This window comes from Drosophila hydei, unplaced genomic scaffold (assembly GCF_003285905.1).
Source record: "Drosophila hydei strain 15085-1641.00,03,60 unplaced genomic scaffold, DhydRS2 tig00000361-arrow-arrow-pilon, whole genome shotgun sequence".
NCBI classification, from domain to species: Eukaryota; Metazoa; Arthropoda; class Insecta; order Diptera; family Drosophilidae; genus Drosophila; species Drosophila hydei.
Window position 1 is genome coordinate 333,816 of NW_022045717.1, and position 21,743 is coordinate 355,558.

A 21,743-nucleotide genomic window follows, 5' to 3' on the forward strand; every position below is an offset into this window, starting at 1 on the left:
CTCTCTCTCTCTCTCTCGCTCTCTCTCTCTCTCTCTCTAAATGTTTCGATACCAGGTTGCTCCTCCCAGGCAGTATCTATTTGAGCCTGTCCAGTAATACTTCTTTATGCTATGCTTCAGTTACATATAGTATGGCATATACCCTGTAAAAGTTATCTGTGCATTAAAATCAAGTTTGCCAATGAAACAAGCTTCGTACATAAACATACATACATACATATATATACATATATATATATATATATATATATATACGTGGGCAGGATCAAGGTTATCGCGCGCTATCAGTTACATGCGTGACGCTGGGGCGGCAGAGCGCGGCGCCGCGGAACTGCCATTAAGATGGAAGGTTTATCAGCTGTCATGTCGAAGCTATGTAGCTGCTGCTGCTGCTGCTTGTTGACAGCTGGCGAAAGTGAGCTTAGTTGTCAGTTGACAATTGTCACCGAGCGGACACTATTAACACATCGAGATCATGTGGTGCACGCGGCAACTAGCATCGGCCAGATTCCTGGGACGTTGTTTCAGCGCAGCGAGCGAACAAACGCGTCTGGGCATCATCGGCGTGCCCTTTGCCAAGGGACAGTCGAAGCAGGGCGTGGAGCTGGCGCCCGATCTGCTGCGCCAGAGCAACCTGCGCCAGGTGCTGCAGAGCAGCGACGGTGAGAGCGAGCAGCTAAAAAAAACCCAGGAAAAAGATAACCAAACCCAACAAAATGAAAAACAAATGAATTTTCATTTTCAACTGTCATTTATTGAATATCGACTGTTGTCGCTTATCGATTACAGAGCGCCTGCTCATCACTGACTATGGGAACCTGCATTACGCCGTCGACGAGACGTTGCTGCAGCAGCAGCGCCAGCATTACTACCACATACGCAACTATGCGGACTTTATGGCCTGCAATTTGGCCTTGATCGGCCAGGTGCAAGTGATGCTGCAGCAGAACGCGCAGTTTTTGACAATTGGCGGCGATCATGCCATCGGCTTTGGTGAGCCAACAGGCAGGCTGCAGGCTGCAGGCTGCAAGCTGGCGGCTGCCGGCGTTGCCAGACTATGCAATTGTTTATTGATTTACACATTTTTGGCCGGCAGGGTCCGTGGCGGGTCATTTGCAGCACACACCGAATCTGTCGCTGGTCTGGATCGATGCGCATGCGGATATCAATTTGCATAGCACCTCGCAGTCGGGCAATATACATGGCATGCCCGTTTCATTCCTGCTGCAGCAGCTGCGCGCCACCTGGCAGCACGCGGCTCTCGACCAGGTAGCGCCCAATTGGTGAGTGCTCACTTCCGCTTCTTCATCATCATTATCCTCTTAACATATCTTGTTCATAGTTTTCTGTGTTTACTTTTCTTTATTACGCTTATCAGCTGTCATTGTTATCGTTTTGGTTATCGATAGCACATGGCTTACAACTAAACACAACACATATGTATGTATGTATGTCTGCTTTGCTACTTCTTCTTCATCATCATCATCTACTTCGTCTCGATAGCTTAAATGTTAGTTTTTATTCTATCTTTAATTGCAACTGGAAGCCAGCTTTCGTATCACAGTTTTGTTCTTAACGTACTAGGTTTTTGATTTTTGTTTTCGATTTTTCGATTTTGCGATTTTGATTTGTTTGTTGTTTACGTTTTTAATTTTCTATCGTAAATGTATTTTCTAATTTCTATATTCATTTTTTTCTTTTTTATTGCATTCGCATTTGCGTTGAGCTGCGTTTGGGTCTCAGTCTTTGTTTTTATATACTTTAGTTTTCTAGTCTTTTCTTTTTGTGTTTCTCTTTCTCATGGTTTTGTCTTAAAACATTTCTTATAAAAAAAACGTTTGGCAGTTTTTGTTTCATTGACTTAGGAACCTAGCCATAGAAATATCTTAGATATTTACAAAAAAAAAAAAGAAAAAATCTGAGAATAAACGTAATTTCCAAGTGATAACGAATTTGTTTAACCAAGAGTTAAAAATAAATAATTAAAAATAATATAATCAGTAATTACATATATAAATATATATGTATTTATATAGATTTATATGACGTGTGTGTTAGAACTTAACGTTAATTTAAAAAAAAAAAAAACAAATGAAAACATAAACAAATTTACGTCAATCAAAATGGAATACGTAAAGTAATTCAGAACGCCAATATATATATATATATATATATATATATATATATATATATATATATATATATATATATATTTCTATATATATGGCAAATCAATCTACAAATCAACTCAAATCACAGCTCATCGTACCCACAAACCTGGCCTTAAACGAAAAGTGTTTTGAATGTTAACGGAAAAGCGTAAATCTTGATCTATTTTGGTGCAGAATTGCTGGGAGAGCGCATTGGATGGGTGACCTAGGCCCGATCTAAGAACCACAATAGAAAACGCAAAAGTTGAACAAAAAACTAGAAAAACTAAAGGATTCGAGTCCATGGATCACGCGGTTCGGATCGGTGCTGGTTCAACAGAAACAAATCAAATCAAATCCAAACCGAAAACCGTTAATTCAAAAATCTCTAGCTTAAAGTTAAAGTTAAGGTTGTGCTCTAACCACGTTCGTCGTCTCATTAGTCTCTCTTCTTTTCACATACATATATAGAGATAATAGATAATAGATAAGTCGTATGATTCGCTTGAAACTTAAAATTATTAGATCACAATAATCAATAATCGATAATCGAAATCGATAACCGATGAAAATATCAAAAACATAAAGATTTACCGTTAGACAGAGAAAGGGGGCGGGGTGGGGTGGGTGATAGCAGGTGTATGGTGTGTGGAAGAGAAACAAATAGAGAGCTTTACACTGAAAAAAATCAAGTGGTGTGTTTGGCCTTTTATACAATACTGAATACACAGAATACAACAATAGAGATCGAGATCATACTGGAATGTTAAACTTAAGTAAAGCTAAATTATATTATTATTTTTGTTAAGAGGATTTACGCAAATAAATATCGGTGGTTCGGTGGTTCAGTGGTTTTGGTGGTTTTGGTGGTGCTCAGCGAGACATCCTACACTTTGTTTATGATGTTTACTTTTTTGTTTTGTTTTGTTTTTGTTTTTGTTTTTCTTAAGATTTCTTCTAAATGAAAAAAAATTAAAATTTTGAAATAAATCTAAAATATCCTGAATATGCAAATGATATTAAGTGCCTCGACTTTTGTGGATTGTTTAAAACAAGAAGATTTTCTCTTTTTCTAGCAACAATAATTTAACATAAATAATATTTCTACTTTGTAATATAGGATATGTTTCGTTTTTGTTTACTTCTTAAAGTTCTTAAGATGGTGAGGTTTATTTTTGTTCTCTTCTTTTTTTTGAGAGGGGAATTGCCCTCGAAACTTATAAGATTTATTTGCTGCGTTTAACTGTAATGAAATGAAGGAAATTACAATAGATAAGTGTGGGAGTGTGTGTGGGTGGGTGTGCGTGTGTACAGATATATGTATGTGTGTGTGTGTGTGTGTGTGTGTGTAATGCATACATATGTATATAGCTGAGAGCGTATGTGTGGCTGATGGTGAATATAGGGATGCATATGCATATGTATAGAATGTATGTATGTGTGCATGTATTTATGTATGCATGGATAGATGACTGTGTGTGTTTTATGTATGTGTCGTATACATATGTATGCATTTGCGATCCGTGTGTATGTGTACTGTGCATGTGTATGTGTGTGTTATACATAGATGTATGTATGTGTGTGTTCTTCTATGTATGCACACAGGTTGTACGCTTGCATACATACAATATAAAAACACACACACACACATGTATATATATATATATAATGTATATGTTTTGATGAGTAAATAAGTATGTAATTACAATCAATATCGAATGAATCATATAATCATATACAATCAGTAATTATTGTGTTTTTTTTTTTCGTTTTCTGTTTTTTTTTTGTTTTTGTCTGTTTTTTTTGCAATTAATTAACTCATTGAAAGTTAAATGTGTAATTAATGTAAATGTTAAATGTCAAATTCAATTGAAAAATCGAACAACAACACACGCCTGAAAATAAATCAAGAGAAAGAAACAAATTAGAAATATGCATTCGGCTCGGTTAAAATATTATTTTCATTTGAATTTTTTTTGTTTGTTTTTTTTTTTTTTTTTTTTTTTTTGTATTTAGTTTTTAGGTTTTTAGTTCTTTTCGTGGTTAGCTACAATAGAAAAAAATAGAGAGTACAAAAAAACCATTGTTGAAGTCAAAACTCATCATGGGCGATGTTTATTATTGAGGAAAATCAAATATTCAAATATTCAAATATTCAACGCTGTACAGAGGAAAGCAAATCAAATTATATTATATTTAGCCTGGATAATGTAATTGTTTTTTTTTTTTTTTTTTGGTTTTTATATATTTTTGTTTTCGGTTTCGGGTTTTATAAATAAGTAAGTTTTAGCCGTGTTTTCAGTGTTTCTCTCAGTTTGCTGCTGCGGCTGCTGCATCAACTTAATTCTCGTTTTACTTACCGGGCAACAGAAAAGCACATAAAATGCATCTACAACAACAACAACAAACTGAAAAAATGGGCGTGATACCAACCAAGCAAAAGGAAACAGAAGGCAAAGTAAAAAACCAACAACAAAAAATTTAACTTTTTTTAAACTATTTTTTAATGATTTTGGGGCATCGAAGGAGGGGTCCACTGCGACAAACTGCGCTTGCCTTTGACTTACTTATGCACTAAAACATAAGGAAATCATATGAAACAGGCACGCTTCTTACATAACACGGAACACTTTGTGGTATATATATATTTTTTTTTGTTATTTTTGCTTGGAGTTTGTAGCACAACAACTGAAACAATTTGGAGAAAACGTGTGTGTGTGAGAGAGTGGAGTGTGTGTGTGTGTGTTGTGTGTGTGCGTGAGTATTAACACAAAGTACACTGCTAGAAAAACAAACCCAAAAACTAAGCAAAGTAAAACTGAGCGAAGTAGAAGAAAGACATGTAAAGTCAGAAAGAAAGAGCGAGAGTGAGAGAGAGAGAGAGAGAGAGAGGGGGTTAGCAGCTGACAGACAGCTACCAAAAGTACACTGCGCGAACTGAAATAAAAACCAAGTGAAACTGAAACGGAAACGGAAACTGAACTCAACTGAAGCAAGTTTTGTGTATTTGATATGCAAAGCAAGAAAAACTCATAATTATATATTTTGCAAATACATTTATAATATTAATTATTATTTTTGTTTGTTTTTTCCATTTGTTTAGTTTGAAATATCATTTGAAATGTTTGGATAAATATTATTTAGTAATTGATATAAATACGTTAATAAAAAACTAAATAGTTCATCATCATCGTCATTGTAATCATAATCATTTTGTATGTATAATATACATAATATATATATATATGTATATATGTATATACATATTTATATATATATATATATATATAAATGTATATATATATACATATATATATATATATCTGGCGTATTTGTATGTTATGCGATTCTAGTTTGGTTTTGGTATTTCCTTACACATATATATATATATATATATATATATACATATATATGTTTGTATAAATAAATAAATTATAAATATATATATATATATGTATATATATCTGTGTGTATGTGTATTCATATATATATATGTAAATAATAAGCGCATATTACTATAGATTATATGATAATTAAGCGTAAGACTAATTCTAACTAATCATAATTTATAATCAATTCAATTAAAATCAAATTATTCTCGTTTGCACACAAAACAAAAGTTTGTAATATCGCATTTGGTAAAAACAATTGCAACTCCTATTCGTAGAATGACAGAGAGAGAGAGAGAGAGAAAGAGAGGGAGGTGAGAGAGATCGAGTATTAGTTGCCCAATTTGAGCGGGAGTTGGACGCACTTGAAAATACTTTAAGAAAGTCTGCTCGCTTTTTGACTAGACACGCCCCCCTTTATGCTATGGAAAAGGGCGGCGAATGCAATTGGCAGCGGCAGGAAAGTTGTGTGCGGGAATGTTCCAAGCATTTGAGATCAATAAATTCTTGTCTTGACTAGGCTTTATGTGGACTGGAATGCAGTCTATAGAAATACAATATACATATATATATATATATATATATATATATATATATATATATATATATGTTATGATATATATAAATATGAGCAGCAGAGAGAGCGAGCGAGCGAGGGAAACAGAGACAGAAAAAGAGAGAAAAACATTAAACAAGTTAAAACTAAAATAAAAAAAACACTAAAAACAAACAAAAACTAAATAAGTTTATAAAAAGAAATCAAAAACCAAAAAAAAATGTTTTTTTATTGAAAAATAATTATTATTATTTTGCGTTGTTGTTGTTTGCTTTGCTTTGTGCTAAAGAAAAAACTAAAAATAAAATCATAAAATTAAACATAAATTTAATGAGTAATAAACATAAACAAATCAAATGGAAATTCTCGCAAGGGCCACAAAGGAAAAATAATATTTAAAAAAAAAAACACAATATGTATATTAGATACGCATACATATATATAGTGTGTGTGTGTTGAAAAAAATATATAAATTTAAATCAAAATAAAGAAATACAAAATAAAATATGAAAATTATTACATCGAAATTCAATTCAATTCAATTTCTTTCAATATATATATATATATATATATATATATATATATATATATTCATCTAAGTGTGTGAGAGTGAGAAAAAGAAATAAAGATAGAGAGAGAGAGAGAAATAGAGAGAGGTTCAACGCGCTCTCTGCTTTGTGTTACTTTGTTTCTCTTTTGTATGCTTTTTCGTGCGAATTGAAAAGAATTTTTTTTGTTTTGCTTTAGAATTTAAATGAATTATAAAATACAATAAATAATATTCATGTTTTTTCTTCGGTTTTCTTGTTGGTTTCACTTAAGTTTAAGAAAAAAATTATATATATATATATATATATATATATATATAGATAAAAGTTATATATAAATAGATATATGAAATTTACTTAAATACGAAAAATTACACGAAAAAATAATTGTTATATTGTTGAATAATATTAATATATATATATATATATATATATATATATATATATATATATATATATATATTTAAGTTACATAAACATAAATAATTCTTGCTCGCTTTCACTTCTTTTTCTTTTTTTTAAGTTTTTCTCTTCGTATTTCATAGTTTTTCACTTAAGGAAATTATAATTGTAATTTAGCTGAGATGCATGTTTTGTTGTTGTTGTTGCAGCTGCGGCTGCATTTTTAAAACTATTGCACAATATTAGAATTACATAATATTACAATGAGAAAAAAGAGAGAAGAAAGGAAAAATTAAATTATATTAAATTAATTTAAACAGAAATATATATAAATAAAGTTTTTAAGCTTTTGACAAATAAGTTAAACAAAATCAAGTACATCATTTCACTTAATAATTAATGTTTGTCTGTGTGTGTGTGAATCGCTTTCCTTTAACTGTGCACACACATTTATATATACACATACATATGCACGTGTGTCTGTGTAATTACAGTTGCATGCAAAAGGCAAAGAGCAAAAGCCCAAGTAACAGCAGCTCTCTCGCTCTCTCTCTTCGCTTGGATCTTTTGCCAACTTCGCTCTCTTTAGCGTCGTCAAAGCATTGCATTGGGTACAGTTGTGTCGTGGGGGACTGGGGTGGCGGGCGCCGGTTCAGTTTTTGTTTACATAATAAACATAAAGAGAAATAAATCTTTGGACATTTCGATATTACAAAAAAAAAAACCCAAAATCTATAATATATGAAAATAGAAAAAAACTATAATTTCGTTCAGTGTTCATAGGTATGTAAAAAAAAGTATTGAACATTTTCCAGAAATTTGAATTTCACTTTCAGTTTGAATTTTTTTCTTCCTTTTTTTGACAATTTTTTTATTTTGTTTTTTTTTTTTGGTTTTTTTCGGCAATTTTGCTATGCTTAAATTTTAGCTAGAATTTCATATGTTGTTAAATATTTAGTATTTTATAGTATTGGTGTTTCGTCAATTTTTACTGCCTGCTAAATGTACTTCTTCCGCTTCTTCTTCTACTACTTATATTTGAAATACATACGTATATATATATATATATTGGTGTATCCATATATATATATATTGAAAATATTTTTGTTTCGTCTGCCTCTGCGTCTACCTTAGTTTGCTGACTAGATTTCTTGTTGCAAATTTTGTTCAAACAAAAAAAAATTGCTTTTCTTCTGTTGCCCTATAATAATAATATATCTATATATATATATATATATATATAGGTGTATGTATGTGTATATATATAAAAAAAAATTTAAATAAAATAAAATAATTGATTAATAATATTTTTCTTTTATACATAAGCTGCCTTCCCCAGTTCGCTTTAAATATTTTCGTTTGCTAAGGATTTCTTCTTCTTAAGGTATTTCATTGTGTGTGTGCCTATGTGTGTTTTTGTGTGTGTTTGAACTTAAAATAATTGTTATAAATTAATTGTAACTAGACCTAGGTATATTGTAGCTACTATAAAGAAAGAAATCATTGACATTCAGATAAGTTTGCTTTTCGTGTGAAAATTAGAAACATTTTATACTTTTTCTTTTCCTTTTTTGTTCTTGTTAAATATACATTAAATAAATATGCATGGCTCTAATTAGCTATGAGCGCACTGTTGTTGTTGTTGTTGTAAATTGAAATAAACAAAGAAATCAAACAAAACGCAATTCGAATTAGATATCAAATTCAATTGAAACATAAACTCCGATACAGACAAAATCGTAATTCGCAAAACAAATAGAAAAAACAAAACTTGTTCGAACTGATAAAACGCAAAAGACAATCGGGATGTGATACGGGGGTGGGGGTGAGGTTGGGTGGGGGTGAGGTTGGGTGTGGGAGATTGTTTGGCGCAAGAGGTATGAAGTTTGAGTAGTTAGTTTTAAAGGTCATTCCTTCGTACGTACGGACCACATGGACACGGCTCTGAAGGAATCTCCATCATTTACCCATGCTAGTCGCCACTGTATACATTGCACGGCAAGCCACTGTACTCAATGCGCGTGTCTCTCTATGTGTGTGTGTGTTTGTGTGCTCTCTACTGCATGGCATGTCACTGTATACAGTGCTGTGCTACACTATTATGCACAGCGTGTGCCAGTGTCCTTACTGCTAGGCAACCATTGTTTGAAATGGATTTACTGCGTGCTTTCTTATTCTTTTTCTTTTTCCTTTCTTTTCATTTTAGTTTTCTCGTCTGCCTCTTCTTTTTATGAAGGTTTAACAAAAAGTTTTTACTTACATTGCTAGAAAAACGCTTTGCTAATGCTTATTTTTTTGTTTTCTCAAAGTTTTTGTCATATAAAAAATGTTCTTTTTTGTTTTGTTTTTCTTTTAGTTACTGAGTTTTTGTTTTGGTTTTGGTTTTTGTGCTAGGCTTTCTCTTGTTTTAACGCTAAAAATGTTAGCAAATTGTATTTATGCTGCTTACTCTCTGGCTTGAACTATACATTATATAAAGTATATAAGTTATATATGTATGTATGTATGTATGTGTATGTGTATGTGTGTGTGTGAGTGTGAGTGTGAGTGTGTCTGGCTATATGCTATACATGCATATACATAGATATACGTATGTATGCGTGTATAAATATTATAGTATAATATTCACTAACAATTATTTACTTTAGTAAAACGTTTCAAATTTGCGCATAAATTATTGTATTACTTTTGCGTTTTCTCTTTTGCTTTTTCATATTTATTCTGCTCCTCCTTTGCACACTTGTCCCTACATTTCTTGCTGTCTCAGTGTGTGAGTGTGTGTGTGTGTGTGTGTGCGTCGGCCGTTAGTTTTCGATTGTAGCTTTCGCTAGGCTTTCGTTTTATTAAAGTTATAAAAAAAAAAAAACAAACACAAAACATTAAAAATGTATATACCATAAATATATATATATATATATATATATATATATATATATATATATATATATATATATATATATATATATATATATATATATATATATATATATTTATATATAATATATATGTGTGTTTTTTGTTGTTTTTTTAATACTGTAGCAGCCTCCTTGTGTTAATGCTTAATGTTTTTTATTTCATTTATTTTTTTTTTATTTTTTAATACTTTTTCTTTGCAACCTCGCTTGGAAAGCTCAAAAACTAACGGCCCGAGTCTACACTGCGAGAAAAGCGAACTGTTTAGACGTTTTCGCCACACACAATTTTTTTTTGCTGTTTGAGTTTGTTTTTCTTTGAAAGTTTATATAGAAAATTTGAAGTGTAGTTAACACTTTTTTGGTTTGTTTGTTTTTTTTTTGTTTTTTTTTTGGTATTTTTTTGGTATTTTTTGTTTTTCATTTTGTTACTGGAAGATTTCATTGCTGCTTACTTAGTTATAATTTTAAAAAATGTTTATTTCCTTTTGCTAGGTTAATTTTGGTTAATTAAATCTTAGAATTGTTGTTTTGCTGATTTCTTTGTTTTTTTTTTGTTTTTGTTTTTGTTTTTGCGACTAATTTGCAGCTGCTTCGTCAGCTTTGTTTAATTTTTATATATTGCATTCGACACGTACTTCTTCTTCTTCCTCCTCCTCTTCTTTAGTTTAGTTTAGTTTAGATTTGTTTTTTGGTTTTCTTTTTACTTAAATGCTAAACAAGAATTTCTCTATTGCAACGGCCGGCGCTGTGGGCCGTCGTTTCGTTGTTTAGACGTGAAGCCGAAGGAGAGCCCCAAAAAATTGTTTTTTTTTATAGCTTTTGCTTTTGCTTTTTTGTTTCCTTTTCGCATGGTAGTTGTGTGTGTGTGCGTGAGTGTGTCTGTGTGTTATACACATTGTTGTTGCGCTTAGTTAGCCTTAAGACCATGCATATTTATATATGTATAAGTGAGTTCTTGTTGTGTGTGTGTGTGTGTATAAACTAGATAAGTATGTGTGTGTGTGTGTGTGTGTGTGTGTGTAGGTGTACTTGCACTCCTGTTTGCTTCTCCTTCTTGGTGAAATGGCAGGGTTTACTGTTGCTGCTGCTGCTGTTGCTGTTGTTGCTGCTGGAGAGAGAGAACAGTCTACTTGGCCTTGTTGGTCTTGAAGCTGACCTGCAGCACCCGATTACCCATGGTATAGCCGTTGAGGGCACGTATAGCCATTGCCGCCTCATCGTAGTTGGTCATGGAGACAAAGCCATAGCCTTTGCACTGATTCGTTGTGGGATCTTTAACAATCTTCACCGATTGGACAGCACCGAACGGGCCGAACAGCTGCCAAAGGGCCGCCTCCTCCGTTTCGGGTGCCAAATTGTAGATGAATATGGGATATGCACCGCCCGGTCCGCTGGCCAGCGTTGTGGCCGCCGCAGCGGCAGCGCCCAATCCATTGGGTAGCATCACATCCAGCATATCGCCGGCCATGGGCGAGAAGCGTGCGAGTCCCTTATTTACCGGCGTGTGCATGGCGCCGCCAATGCGTCGCACCAGCTGCGGATTGAGGAATGCGGGCAATTGTGGCTGAATGATCTTGCTGGTGCTGCCGGGCGTATTCGAGAATTTCACAACAATCGGATCGGTGCAGCTGCTGGGCGTGGTGCCATTTAATGCAATAATCGCACGCGTTGCCTCCTCCCGCTTATCGAAACGTATGAAGCCGACGCCCTTGGTCTGCGTGTCGTTGCCGGCGTTTTGCAGTATGCGCGACGTAATGATCGCGCCGAACGGCCCAAATATGGCCTCCAATTCCTGCTGGGTCATCGATTTGGGCAGACCCGAGACATAGAGATTGGCGCCCTTGATGGCATCCGAGGAGGGCCGCGCGAACGACACCTTGATCGTTTTATTCTGCAAACGCAGTCCGTTCAGCACATTCACCGCCTGCTCCGCATCCTGTGGCCGGACGTAGTTGACAAAGCCATAGCCTAGGCTCTGGCCCTTGCTGGGCGCTTGGGGATTGAGTGGATCGATATAAACCTGAGATTTGTCGCGTATCAGCTTCACCGACTCAATCTCGCCGACGCTGCTGAACAGCGATCGGATCTCGTCCTCCGTCATCGTCTGTGGCAAATAGTTCACGATCAGATTTGTGCGCGTCTCTGTGCTGCCGTTGCTGCCGTTCTGAGCGCCGCCCGAATTGCCGTTCGTGTTGGCCTGTTGCACCTGCTGCTGTACTTGTTGCTGCACCTGCTGCTGTTGCTGGACCTGCTGCTGTTGCTGCTGCTGCACGGCGACAACTGCTTGCTGAACTTGCTGCTGCTGCTGCTGTTGCTGCACCACTTGCTGCTGCTGTTGCTGCTGCTGCTGCTGCTGTACGACCGCTTGCTGCACGACTGCCTGCTGTTGCTGTTGCAATTGCTGGGTGACCGCTGCGGCTGCTGCGGCAACCGCTTGCTGTGTCTGCTGTTGCTGCACCTGTAATATGGCCTGCTGCACCTGTTGCTGCTGCTGCTGCAGTTGTGCGGCGGCGGCCACAGCCGCTGCGCTCTGCACCGGTGTAGCCGCATTTGTGGCAGCAACAGCGGCCGCCGCGGCAGCGCTCTGCATTAACTGCGCCTGTGTCTCCACGCCAGTGGCGCCCGTATTAGCCATCATAAAGTCCACTGCGAGTTTTGCAATCCAAGTTGATAGCGAGTTGTTTGTCGGCGCAGGCCAACGCAGGCGGAGCACATAGAAAATGAGAAGGATTAAATGTCAAGATTAAACCATTTGCCAAGTGTGTTAGTAGCGATTAATTCAACTTAAAGGACCCAATTGAAGCCATTCAACCCCCCCCCCCCCCCTACAGTGGGTGGCAACTCGTCTACGATTAGCCAGATCGAAACCCTTAACTTTTTTAACTAATTTTCATTCATATTTGTTAGCTCCCAATCTGGTAAGATATTATTTTGTTATTTTGTTAATATCTATTTCTAATTTTGCCAATTTTTCCCATTTCTTCCATGAACTTTATCAAAGAAACAAATTATAAAAGTCAACTCAGTCAACAGATTTAAAGTTTGATATTACAAATTAGTTACAAATAAAATTGATATGCATGATATTAGTATATTTAACTAGTTATTGTACTTAGCGTGCGACTACTGTAGCTACAATAGTATTTCAACTTCGACGAGCCGAAGCGGCCTTTTTTGTAAATTATTTCGGTTAGTTATTGACGACATGTTTAGTAGCGAGCTGGCGCCATCTAGCGGCCCATTTTAACGACAAACTTTCGTTCAAAACTTACTTTTGACTCACACACGCACAAACAAGCACACACAAAGAGAGAACGAGCGAGCGAGCGAGAGAGAAAGATAGAGAGAGTGGGAGACAGACAGTGAGAGTGACAGAGGTAGGCAGAGCTGGAGCAAGAGCAAGCAACTAGAGAGCGATTTTAATCTCAGGCACCCACAATAATTAACATTAACCGCACGCAGAAATAAGCTCACACACCTACAACTAAGTGTAAAAAAGGAGTTTTTCACAGATTGAGAGTATTTTTTTATTGCGTCGAGCTTTTTCGGAATTCCCGTTGCCGATGCCGATGTGAGACCCGCTGCGTCGCAAGCACGCGATGCTACTGAGCGCAGGTCCTTAGAAGGCATTCGTGTTATGCTGGCGTTAGCGTCTTTCGTCCTGTCACCGCTCCGGTTCCGGCTGCCGTTAACATCGTTGCTGCTGATGCTCTTGTTGTTGGTGTTGTTGTAAATTGTAACAAAGCACGTAACGTACCCGGCCAAACCCAGTTATGTAATACATACACACAAGCACACATACGCACACACGCACAGCGGCAGGCAACGAACTCTACACACAGTAGCAGGACATACCCCTTACGAAAAAGAAAAACCAAAAAGCACCAAAAAAAAATATATATTGAAAACTAAAAATGAGCATCCAATGTTGAACGTGCTCCCGTTCAACCCACCCGCCCTGCATATGCAACCCTTAAAACCAAAACCAGTGTAATATTGCTTTTGCAAATATTACTACCACTCATATATATATATATATATATATATACATATACATATATATATATATACATGCACAAAATGTAAGCTTGGCTCGCCTGAGGGTTAAATACAGCAGAACAATGCCACCCCCTTTGTCTGGAACAAACAAAACGGCATGTGCGTTGGTTTTTCATCCCAACTGTCTGGCAACGCCGTCGCAACGGCTGCTGTTGCATGATCTGTGAACTTGCATATTGGGTGGTTGTCGTGGATGCGTCTCTCGCACGTTACACATACAAGTCAAAAGGTCAAACAAAATCTAACACGCATACATACGCTCATTAACACACACACACACACACACACACACAAACACAATCACTCACGCCATCAATGATTTAAAACCGCTCATCCTTTACGCATGCTATATATACAGTTAGTTATATCTATGTACGTATGTATATACAGTTATATATTTAGCACATGTTTAAATACTCACTTGTTTCAGTTAAAATGTTGCTATTTTGTGTTTACCAAACAAATTTGATTTGATTTGATTTGTTGACGCGCACGCGCTCTACACGGCGCTACTCCTTTTGATTTCCTCTTTCTCACTAACTGCTGCTCACCTTTATTGTGTTTGGCAGTCGGCTAGACAATGCTCTCTATTTATCCAGGATATTTATTGTTGTTGTTGTCTTAAATTGCAGCTATTTTGTTGCTAATAATTAAACAAACGCTGCCGTTGTCGTTTACGTCGTCGTCGTCGTCGTCTAATGTTGTTGTATGAAAGAGAGTGTAGATAAAAACAAAAACAAAACAAACGGTAAATATAACTGCATATCGTCATTGGGCGTTGGTGTTATCGTATTTATCGATTTTATCGATTTTTCACAAACCCAAGCAGCCGCACATACAGCAGCAACAACGAGAAGAACAGCTAGGTATAAATTTTTGCCCAATTCTGCGCACATGCACATATACATACATACACATGCATGCGCATACATATATGAATGTGTGTTTATGTGCACATGTATAAATTCATATTTTACTATTTAAAACAATCGGCGCAAATGTTTTGTTACACAATTTCGGATTGTGCCGCTGCTGCCGTTGTTGTTATTGTAACTTTGCGTTTGTTTGTTGTTGTCTTTTTTTTAATACTGATGATTATAACAGTATCTCTCAGTTGCTGCTGCGGCTCTGCCACTGTGCTAATTTATGGCGAGCGCCATTGGGAAGAGAGCGAAGCGAGTCGAACGAGCGACCAACCGCCTCGCTCTTGCTCCATTTAGTCAGTCATACAATGTATATCATTTCCCTGCATTATTATTGTTGTTGTTGCCAGTGTTTTCTGTGTTGTTTATATGTACATACATATACATTATATGTAGCTAACGCACTTATTTTACATAAAAACATGCATACTGTCTTACATGTGTATGCATTAATGAATATGTTTGCAAACAAACATATACACACATACACTAGCATACACACACACAAACACGCGCGCACACTCACACCGACGCACTTAGTATCTATAAGTTTTTTGTTGTTGCTAGACGACGCGCTTATTAAATTAAAACACGCGCTGCTTTCGTTTTTATTTCCCCGATGTTTGTTGTTCTTGCTTAATTTAAAAACAACAAGTAAAATTAAAAACGAAATGCAAAGAAATATAGAAGAGCAGTGTATAGCTCTAGCGTTTGTTGTCGAATTGTTCTAATTTGTATTTCCGCGCAATTCTCTCTGTTCCTCGAACTACTATTTTTTGTTTAGCTCTGAGTGTTGCTGTGACAACAAAACAGTACGCTTTCTCACCAAATACTAATACTACTACTTACAGATAATAAAAAAAAACAGAAACTAACATTTTGTTTATAGTTATAGCTGCCGGCGTTCAGAAAACGTTCTTTACCACTACAGTAAAAAAAAGAGTTGAAAATGAACTGTGCTCCAAGTGTCTACTACTATTTGCCCCCGCCGTTGCAGTTGTAGTTGTAGTTGTCGGCGTACAATGCTTGCTTCTTCCTGCACATAAAATCGATATGCTAGCTGCGCCCTTTTTGCCACTCACACAGCTACTCAGACACACAGCAGCGTATACACACACTCACACTCGCATAGAGCAACCGTTTTACAGATACACAGCACAGAGACAGAGAGAGAAAGAACTATGCGATGGCAGTAGCAGCAGCAGCAGTGCGGCATTTAGCAGTAGATTTGAACACAGAACAACTTAAGCAAACTACTACTTTTACTACGACTGCTTTACTACTACTTTTTGTTCAGTTGCCTAGCACCGTCTCCAGCCCTCCCAGCAACGATCGTTTGTCTCTTTGCTACTCTTTTGAGTTTGTTGAACTGTTTGGCGCTGCCGTTTGTAGTCTGTGCGTCTTGCCTACATTTTTCCTCCATACCCATTGCATATTATAATTTTGCATTTTAGCATACATGTATCAAATTGTTCCACACACACACAACAAAAAATACATATATGTTTCTGCATGGGTATATAATTGCACAATTGTGCAGCGCGTAGTGGTCGTTTGGCAATTTTCGTAGCATTTTATTTTTTTTGGTACCGTTTTGTTGTTGTCGTTGATATACGTTACGCTTACGTTTGGTTGCGGCTGCTACTGTTGTGTTGTTGATGATGCGGATATCATTGGTGGTATTTTTGTTGTTTTTGTTCTTGCACTTCACGTAGTTTTCTATGGCAATGCGTATATTTTGCATAAACAATTGTATACTCTTGTCGGTATTTTCATTACTTTTTCAAAAAAAAAAATAAAAAATCAATTGCAAAATGAGCTGAGCACACGAGCTGAGGCAGCGCACACGAGCATTCAAACGTACTGCGGCGGACAACGTCTAGCGTAGAAATGAAAATTACGCGAATGAACTAAACGCGAATGCGAGCACAAACAACACAAAGCTTGCTACCCTCAGTGGCCGTACATTCATACGCACACACATACCATAGATATGTGCATGTGTTGATTTTTATGAAGCGAGAGTGAGAGAGCAATCAGAATTTGAGAACAAGGGAGAGCGAGAAGAAACATATTGATTGTGTTGACCAGCCGTTTTTGTTGTTGCTGCTGTTGTTATTTTTCTTGCTTTGTTTTCGTACTCTCAATACGAGTTTTTCTCTCCGAGTTATGCACTCTCTCAGGTAATCGGTTGCTGTCTCTGGAAAATCGACTCTAACTTCGTTAGCCCCATTGGTGGGTGATTGGCTACAGGGAATCTCCTTGCGATACAAATATTTCAGATTGGTCATGGTTGAATCAAAAATGATAAAACAACATATATTTTATGCAGAGCGGCATATTAATAAACATTTTAAATTTTAGCGCACTATCGAAGCATTGTTAGACAATAATAAAAAACCTATTTGTTCACAAATAAAATTCAAAATGGCCGTGTCTATGGAGCTGTCATTCCCACAGCCTGGAAATATCTGTGTATGTACATACATATGTATGCCAGCAAGCATGTCAAACATACGCCTACCATCTCCTACAAACTGTCAAAAAAGTGTTGCCAGAATGTTGCAAAGCAGACCATTGAGTGAATGGCAAAACTACGTTAGAATTTCAATTTCAAAATGAGATTAATATTCAAATATTATTACATTTCGCTTCTTTTTGGTTTTTTGTAAGAGAAAAAATGTACAATTCAATATGAGGTCGTCAACCGTTTTATGATGCAGCTTATGCTGGCTAACCTCTCTCTTTGCCAGCACATCCTTGCCAACCGCGAGGGCTGTTTGCCGTGTTGTATGTGTGAGTGTATATGCATGTTCGGCACTGCCACCACCAACGCTGGGGTTGTTTTCTGTAAAGCGTACACCCCCTAGTTCGAAGCCAGCGCCTGTCTACCGAGTGTTTCGACATGGGCTGGGTTTTTGGCAAGCGTGCGTGCGTGTGCTTAATTGCGCTTGTATTCATCATATCCTATGCATGTATGTATGTATGTTTGTATGTGTGTATGCTTCCTGTTCTGCTGCTGCTGTCGCCCACCGGTTACCATGTGCTGATTTGTATAGCACAACATTACAAATATGCCGCCGCCGCCGCCTGTCTGTTCTAATTTACACACAGTGAACACATTGTTATTCTTTTTGTCGTCGTTCGCGAAACATAAAAATGTAACTCAACTTTTTGAGCTGGGGTGGTTTTTGGTGTTTTTTTTTTTTTTGCTTTTGAGATTTAGGTTGCCAGACGGTCAGCCGGCGCCGTTGCCATTGCTAAAGGGGGGTGGCCAAACGAGACAGATCGGTGACGTGCAAGTGTTCGCCCGTTGCGATATCCTGTCCAAGATAAGCATAATTTATACACATACAGATGTACATACATAAAATAAAATATATGTATGTGCAGTATTATAATAGTTTATGTATATGTTATTAACATATGTATTATAACATTTTAAAATAGAAAACGCACAAAACAATTAAATTGCTATTTACTACTTATTCGTATCTAGTTTCACTAAATCTTTTGTTTTTACTTGACTAGGTTCATTCTGTGTACATATATAACTCAATAGTTACAAAAGAATCGTAATTTCTTATTACTTAAATATTTTTGTAAAATATTAAAGAACAAGTAAGTTGTATGCTCAATTCAATATGAATATATATTTATATATATATTTAGTATGGCATTTAAAATTGTACATGATCCAACAATTTATAAATATATATATAGATATATATAAATTTTTGGATTAAGTACAATTTTAATTGACATACTAAATACATACATACATACATACATATATATATATATATATATATTATTATTATTTGTTGAACGTATCCCATGTGACCTTTTACACATCACAATTCTATGTATATACATATATAAATATACACATAAATGGGTATTTACTTCCATGACGATACGTTTTTGTGATAACTAATTTGCGCCAATTTCTGCCATTCACTGTGTGTGTGTGTGTGCGAGTGTTCGCCGTGTGGACTGTGGCCACGTGCTTGGGTTTCAGTTTGTCTCTCTCACTCTCGCGCTCTCGCACATGGTCGGCGCCTCGCAGTATGCTGCAGTTTTCCAATGTTGCCAGATTTTACAAAATCCAAATGACAGCGGCTTTGCCCCGGGGAATTCAAAAAGGAAAAGGGGAGAGAAAGGATAGCGGGCATGAAAGTATGTCTAATCCTTTGGCTCTGGCGGCAACAGAGCGCATTGTGCCCAGCACCTTGGTCGCATTACAACAAAGCCGGATTAAAAAAGCAGCGGACGCAAGATGACAGAAACAAAGGACATCAACATTTTCTCTCGTTTTTTTTTTGGGGTTGCAGCACAAGAGGCGCACCCTTAACTGATTTTCGTTTTAAATAAACAACAACTTACGTACAAAAAACAAAATTAAAACAATAACAAGCATTGCCGCAGGCGCTGCATCAATATGTCTGCGGATCCGCGGGATCAAACTGTCCGAACGGGTCCCAGCTATTCCTTGATTCATCAGAACCACACACTCGCACACTCAGACACACTGCCCCCTCCCTTGCTTTGAAAGCGAGGTGAGTTGCCTTGGGCATATTTACATTTACATAAGGGTCCTTCAGGGTGTTTTCAACTTTGCACGTCTCGCTGCACAGAGCACGATCGACAGATGCAATTTTTCCCGAAACAAATAATAATAATAATAATCGTAAAAATTACCATAAGACACCGAGAATTCCCTCTCGCCGATCATCGAGGGTGAGACAGTGGCACGCAGCATACAGAGGGGTGCAGGCACCGCTGCAGTGCCATTTTGATTGTGGCATGTGTTTTTATTTCGGCTTTCCTTCTATTGGTCTCTCTTTCTCCGTCCTCTCTTCCATTCTGTTTCTCTTATTTTTTTTCGCTTTGGCTATACCAAGCGCAGTTTACATGAGATTACTAGCTTAGCTGGAATTAGATAAAAACTATTCAATTATATTAATTATTCTACGTATGAGACCACTCTCCTTCTCTCTCTCCTTGTCTGCTATCAGATATTCAGATCTCTCTATCTTTCTCCACTCGCCACTCTCTTTTTTTCCATTTCTTTTCTCCTCTTTCCTCTCCTCTCTCAGTCTGTCTGTCTCTCTCTCTCCACTTTCACTTTTACTTTCCCTCTCTCCTTACCTTAAATGTTTCCGAAATCAAAGTTTTCAACTTTATAAAAAGTTTTGAAGACTAAAAAACAACATAACCTCACAAATACCATGCTTACTTAAACATAACCTCTAAGCGCAGTGCTTGTTGGGCTTCAAGCGCATTTTAGCTGAGCTCCCCGTTTCGCCTTCTCCCATCTTACAATCACTCGCTCTCTCTCTTTTTCACACGCCTCTCTTTTCTTTGTGACTCATTTCAGTTTGCCGAAGGATCAATTGGTTTACATTGGCTTGAGGGACATTGACCCCTACGAGGCGTTCATATTGAATAAATTTGGAATACGCTACTATGCCATGGATGTAAGTAGAATGGATACATGCACGCAGAGTTTCGGGTCTGCTGTGCGTAAAGAAATTTAAAATTCCGGTTTGTCGGCAGCCAAAAGGATCAAATGACGATCGTGCGTGAGAGCCTCAACTGAATTACGCACACACCATATTCTGTCTCTAGTTCGCTCTGAGCATGCGTGCGTATGTGTGTGTGTGTGTGCGTTGTAAATGTAAGCTCGGCAGTTATAGGGGTTGTCGCTGGTAGGAAAAATTGAATCTAGCTGCACCCTTCTGCAGCCGGCAAAGTTACAGGACACTCCCTAGCTGCCCACCTACCCTCCAGCTGACTGGCAGTCCCTCCCTGCCTTTCCGTTACATGCGCGCTGTCAACTTCCGATCGGTGGTTGTTGCTACGTGCCCGGCCACATCCGCTCGCATCGTATCCGGCGTGTCCTTGTTGCCAGCCTTAATTTATGGCTCGTGCTAAATCGACGTCTGTTGAAAAATGGTTTAATGCTAAATGTACCCGAGCTGCAAATTTATTACAACTCATTAGTTCGACCCAAATATGCCAAAAGAAAAAAAAGAATAAAGAAACAAATCGTTGGCTGTACCTGGTTACTTGGCAAATGGCGTTCACATGATCGGCGCACCAATCGAAATTGAGCTAAGCTTTTAGCCCCGTTAGAAGCGAAGCTTTTGCGCACAGCTGACCTTGCGCATATTTCAGTTCTGTCATGAGCAATGCGACGCTTTGAAATGTTCCATTCGATTATTGATCATATGATCATTTTTATACATATATATATATATATATATATATACATACATATTATAAATATATATACATATACATATGTATAAACAGCTCATATACTATTTCAATGATCTATTGCTATAGGTTATTATAGGTTCGATAATCCAGCAGAAATGTGTATTTATGCTTGTCTTTCTCTTATGACAGTCGATCGATCGCATGGGCGTGCCAAAGATCATTGAGATGACGCTGGACGCGATGGATCCGCATAACAAAATCCATGTGAGCTTCGACATCGATGCGCTGGACAGCAACGTGGCCCCGAGCACGGGCACCGCCGTTCGCGGCGGACTAACGTTGCGCGAGGGCATCAGCATTGTGGAGGCGTTGCGCGACACCAAGCGTGTCCAGGGCATGGATCTGGTGGAGATCAATCCGAAACTGGGCACCGATCGAGACGTGCGCACAACTGTTGACTCGGCCCTCGAGATACTGAAGAGCATGTTCGGCTATAGACGATCGGGTGCGCGACACTACAGCAACCTGGACACGGGCATACTGGGACACGAGCAGTAAACGAAGATCTATATATAT

At 37.3% G+C, this 21,743-nt stretch overlaps 2 protein-coding genes across 5 annotated transcripts; one reads left to right on the forward strand and one right to left on the reverse strand.

Annotated features, from left to right (window-relative positions):
* Positions 1-284: 284 nt before the first annotated feature.
* On the forward strand, positions 285-21,727 carry LOC111593073 (arginase-1). 2 transcript variants are annotated; one of them, XM_030224120.1, is made up of 5 exons: positions 289-662; positions 790-993; positions 1,097-1,283; positions 20,323-20,422; positions 21,357-21,727. In XM_030224120.1, exons 1-5 carry the CDS (start codon positions 476-478, stop codon positions 21,723-21,725), a joined length of 1,047 nt encoding a protein of 348 aa, XP_030079980.1. In that variant the 5' UTR covers positions 289-475; the 3' UTR covers positions 21,726-21,727. The 2 variants fall into 2 exon arrangements, with proteins under 2 accessions (XP_023161420.2, XP_030079980.1); XM_023305652.2 differs by lacking the exons at positions 20,323-20,422; positions 21,357-21,727 and adding an exon at positions 2,260-2,545 and having other exon boundaries at positions 285-662.
* Positions 10,922-17,102, reverse strand: LOC111593008 (protein elav). Of its 3 annotated transcripts, none has more exons than XM_030224118.1 (3): positions 17,084-17,102; positions 14,441-14,714; positions 10,922-12,606 (listed from the first exon to the last, which is right to left on the reverse strand). In XM_030224118.1, coding segments are annotated over exons 2-3 (1,521 nt in total). In that variant the 5' UTR covers positions 14,442-14,714; positions 17,084-17,102; the 3' UTR covers positions 10,922-11,086. The 3 variants fall into 3 exon arrangements, with proteins under 3 accessions (XP_030079978.1, XP_030079977.1, XP_030079979.1); XM_030224117.1 differs by lacking the exon at positions 17,084-17,102 and adding an exon at positions 16,569-16,905; XM_030224119.1 differs by lacking the exons at positions 14,441-14,714; positions 17,084-17,102 and adding an exon at positions 13,439-13,456.
* Positions 21,728-21,743: the final 16 nt, after the last annotated feature.

What these genes read in the sequence shown, in the direction of transcription:
- LOC111593073 (XM_030224120.1), top strand. Translation starts at nt 476, where the DNA reads ATGTGGTGCACGCGGCAACTAGCATCGGCCAGATTCCTGGGACGTTGT. An exon ending in GACCAGGTAGCGCCCAATTG is followed by an intron (nt 1,284 to 20,322) that starts GTGAGTGCTCAC and finishes GACTCATTTCAG; the next exon opens with TTTGCCGAAGGATCAATTGG. An exon ending in TACGCTACTATGCCATGGAT is followed by an intron (nt 20,423 to 21,356) that starts GTAAGTAGAATG and finishes CTCTTATGACAG; the next exon opens with TCGATCGATCGCATGGGCGT.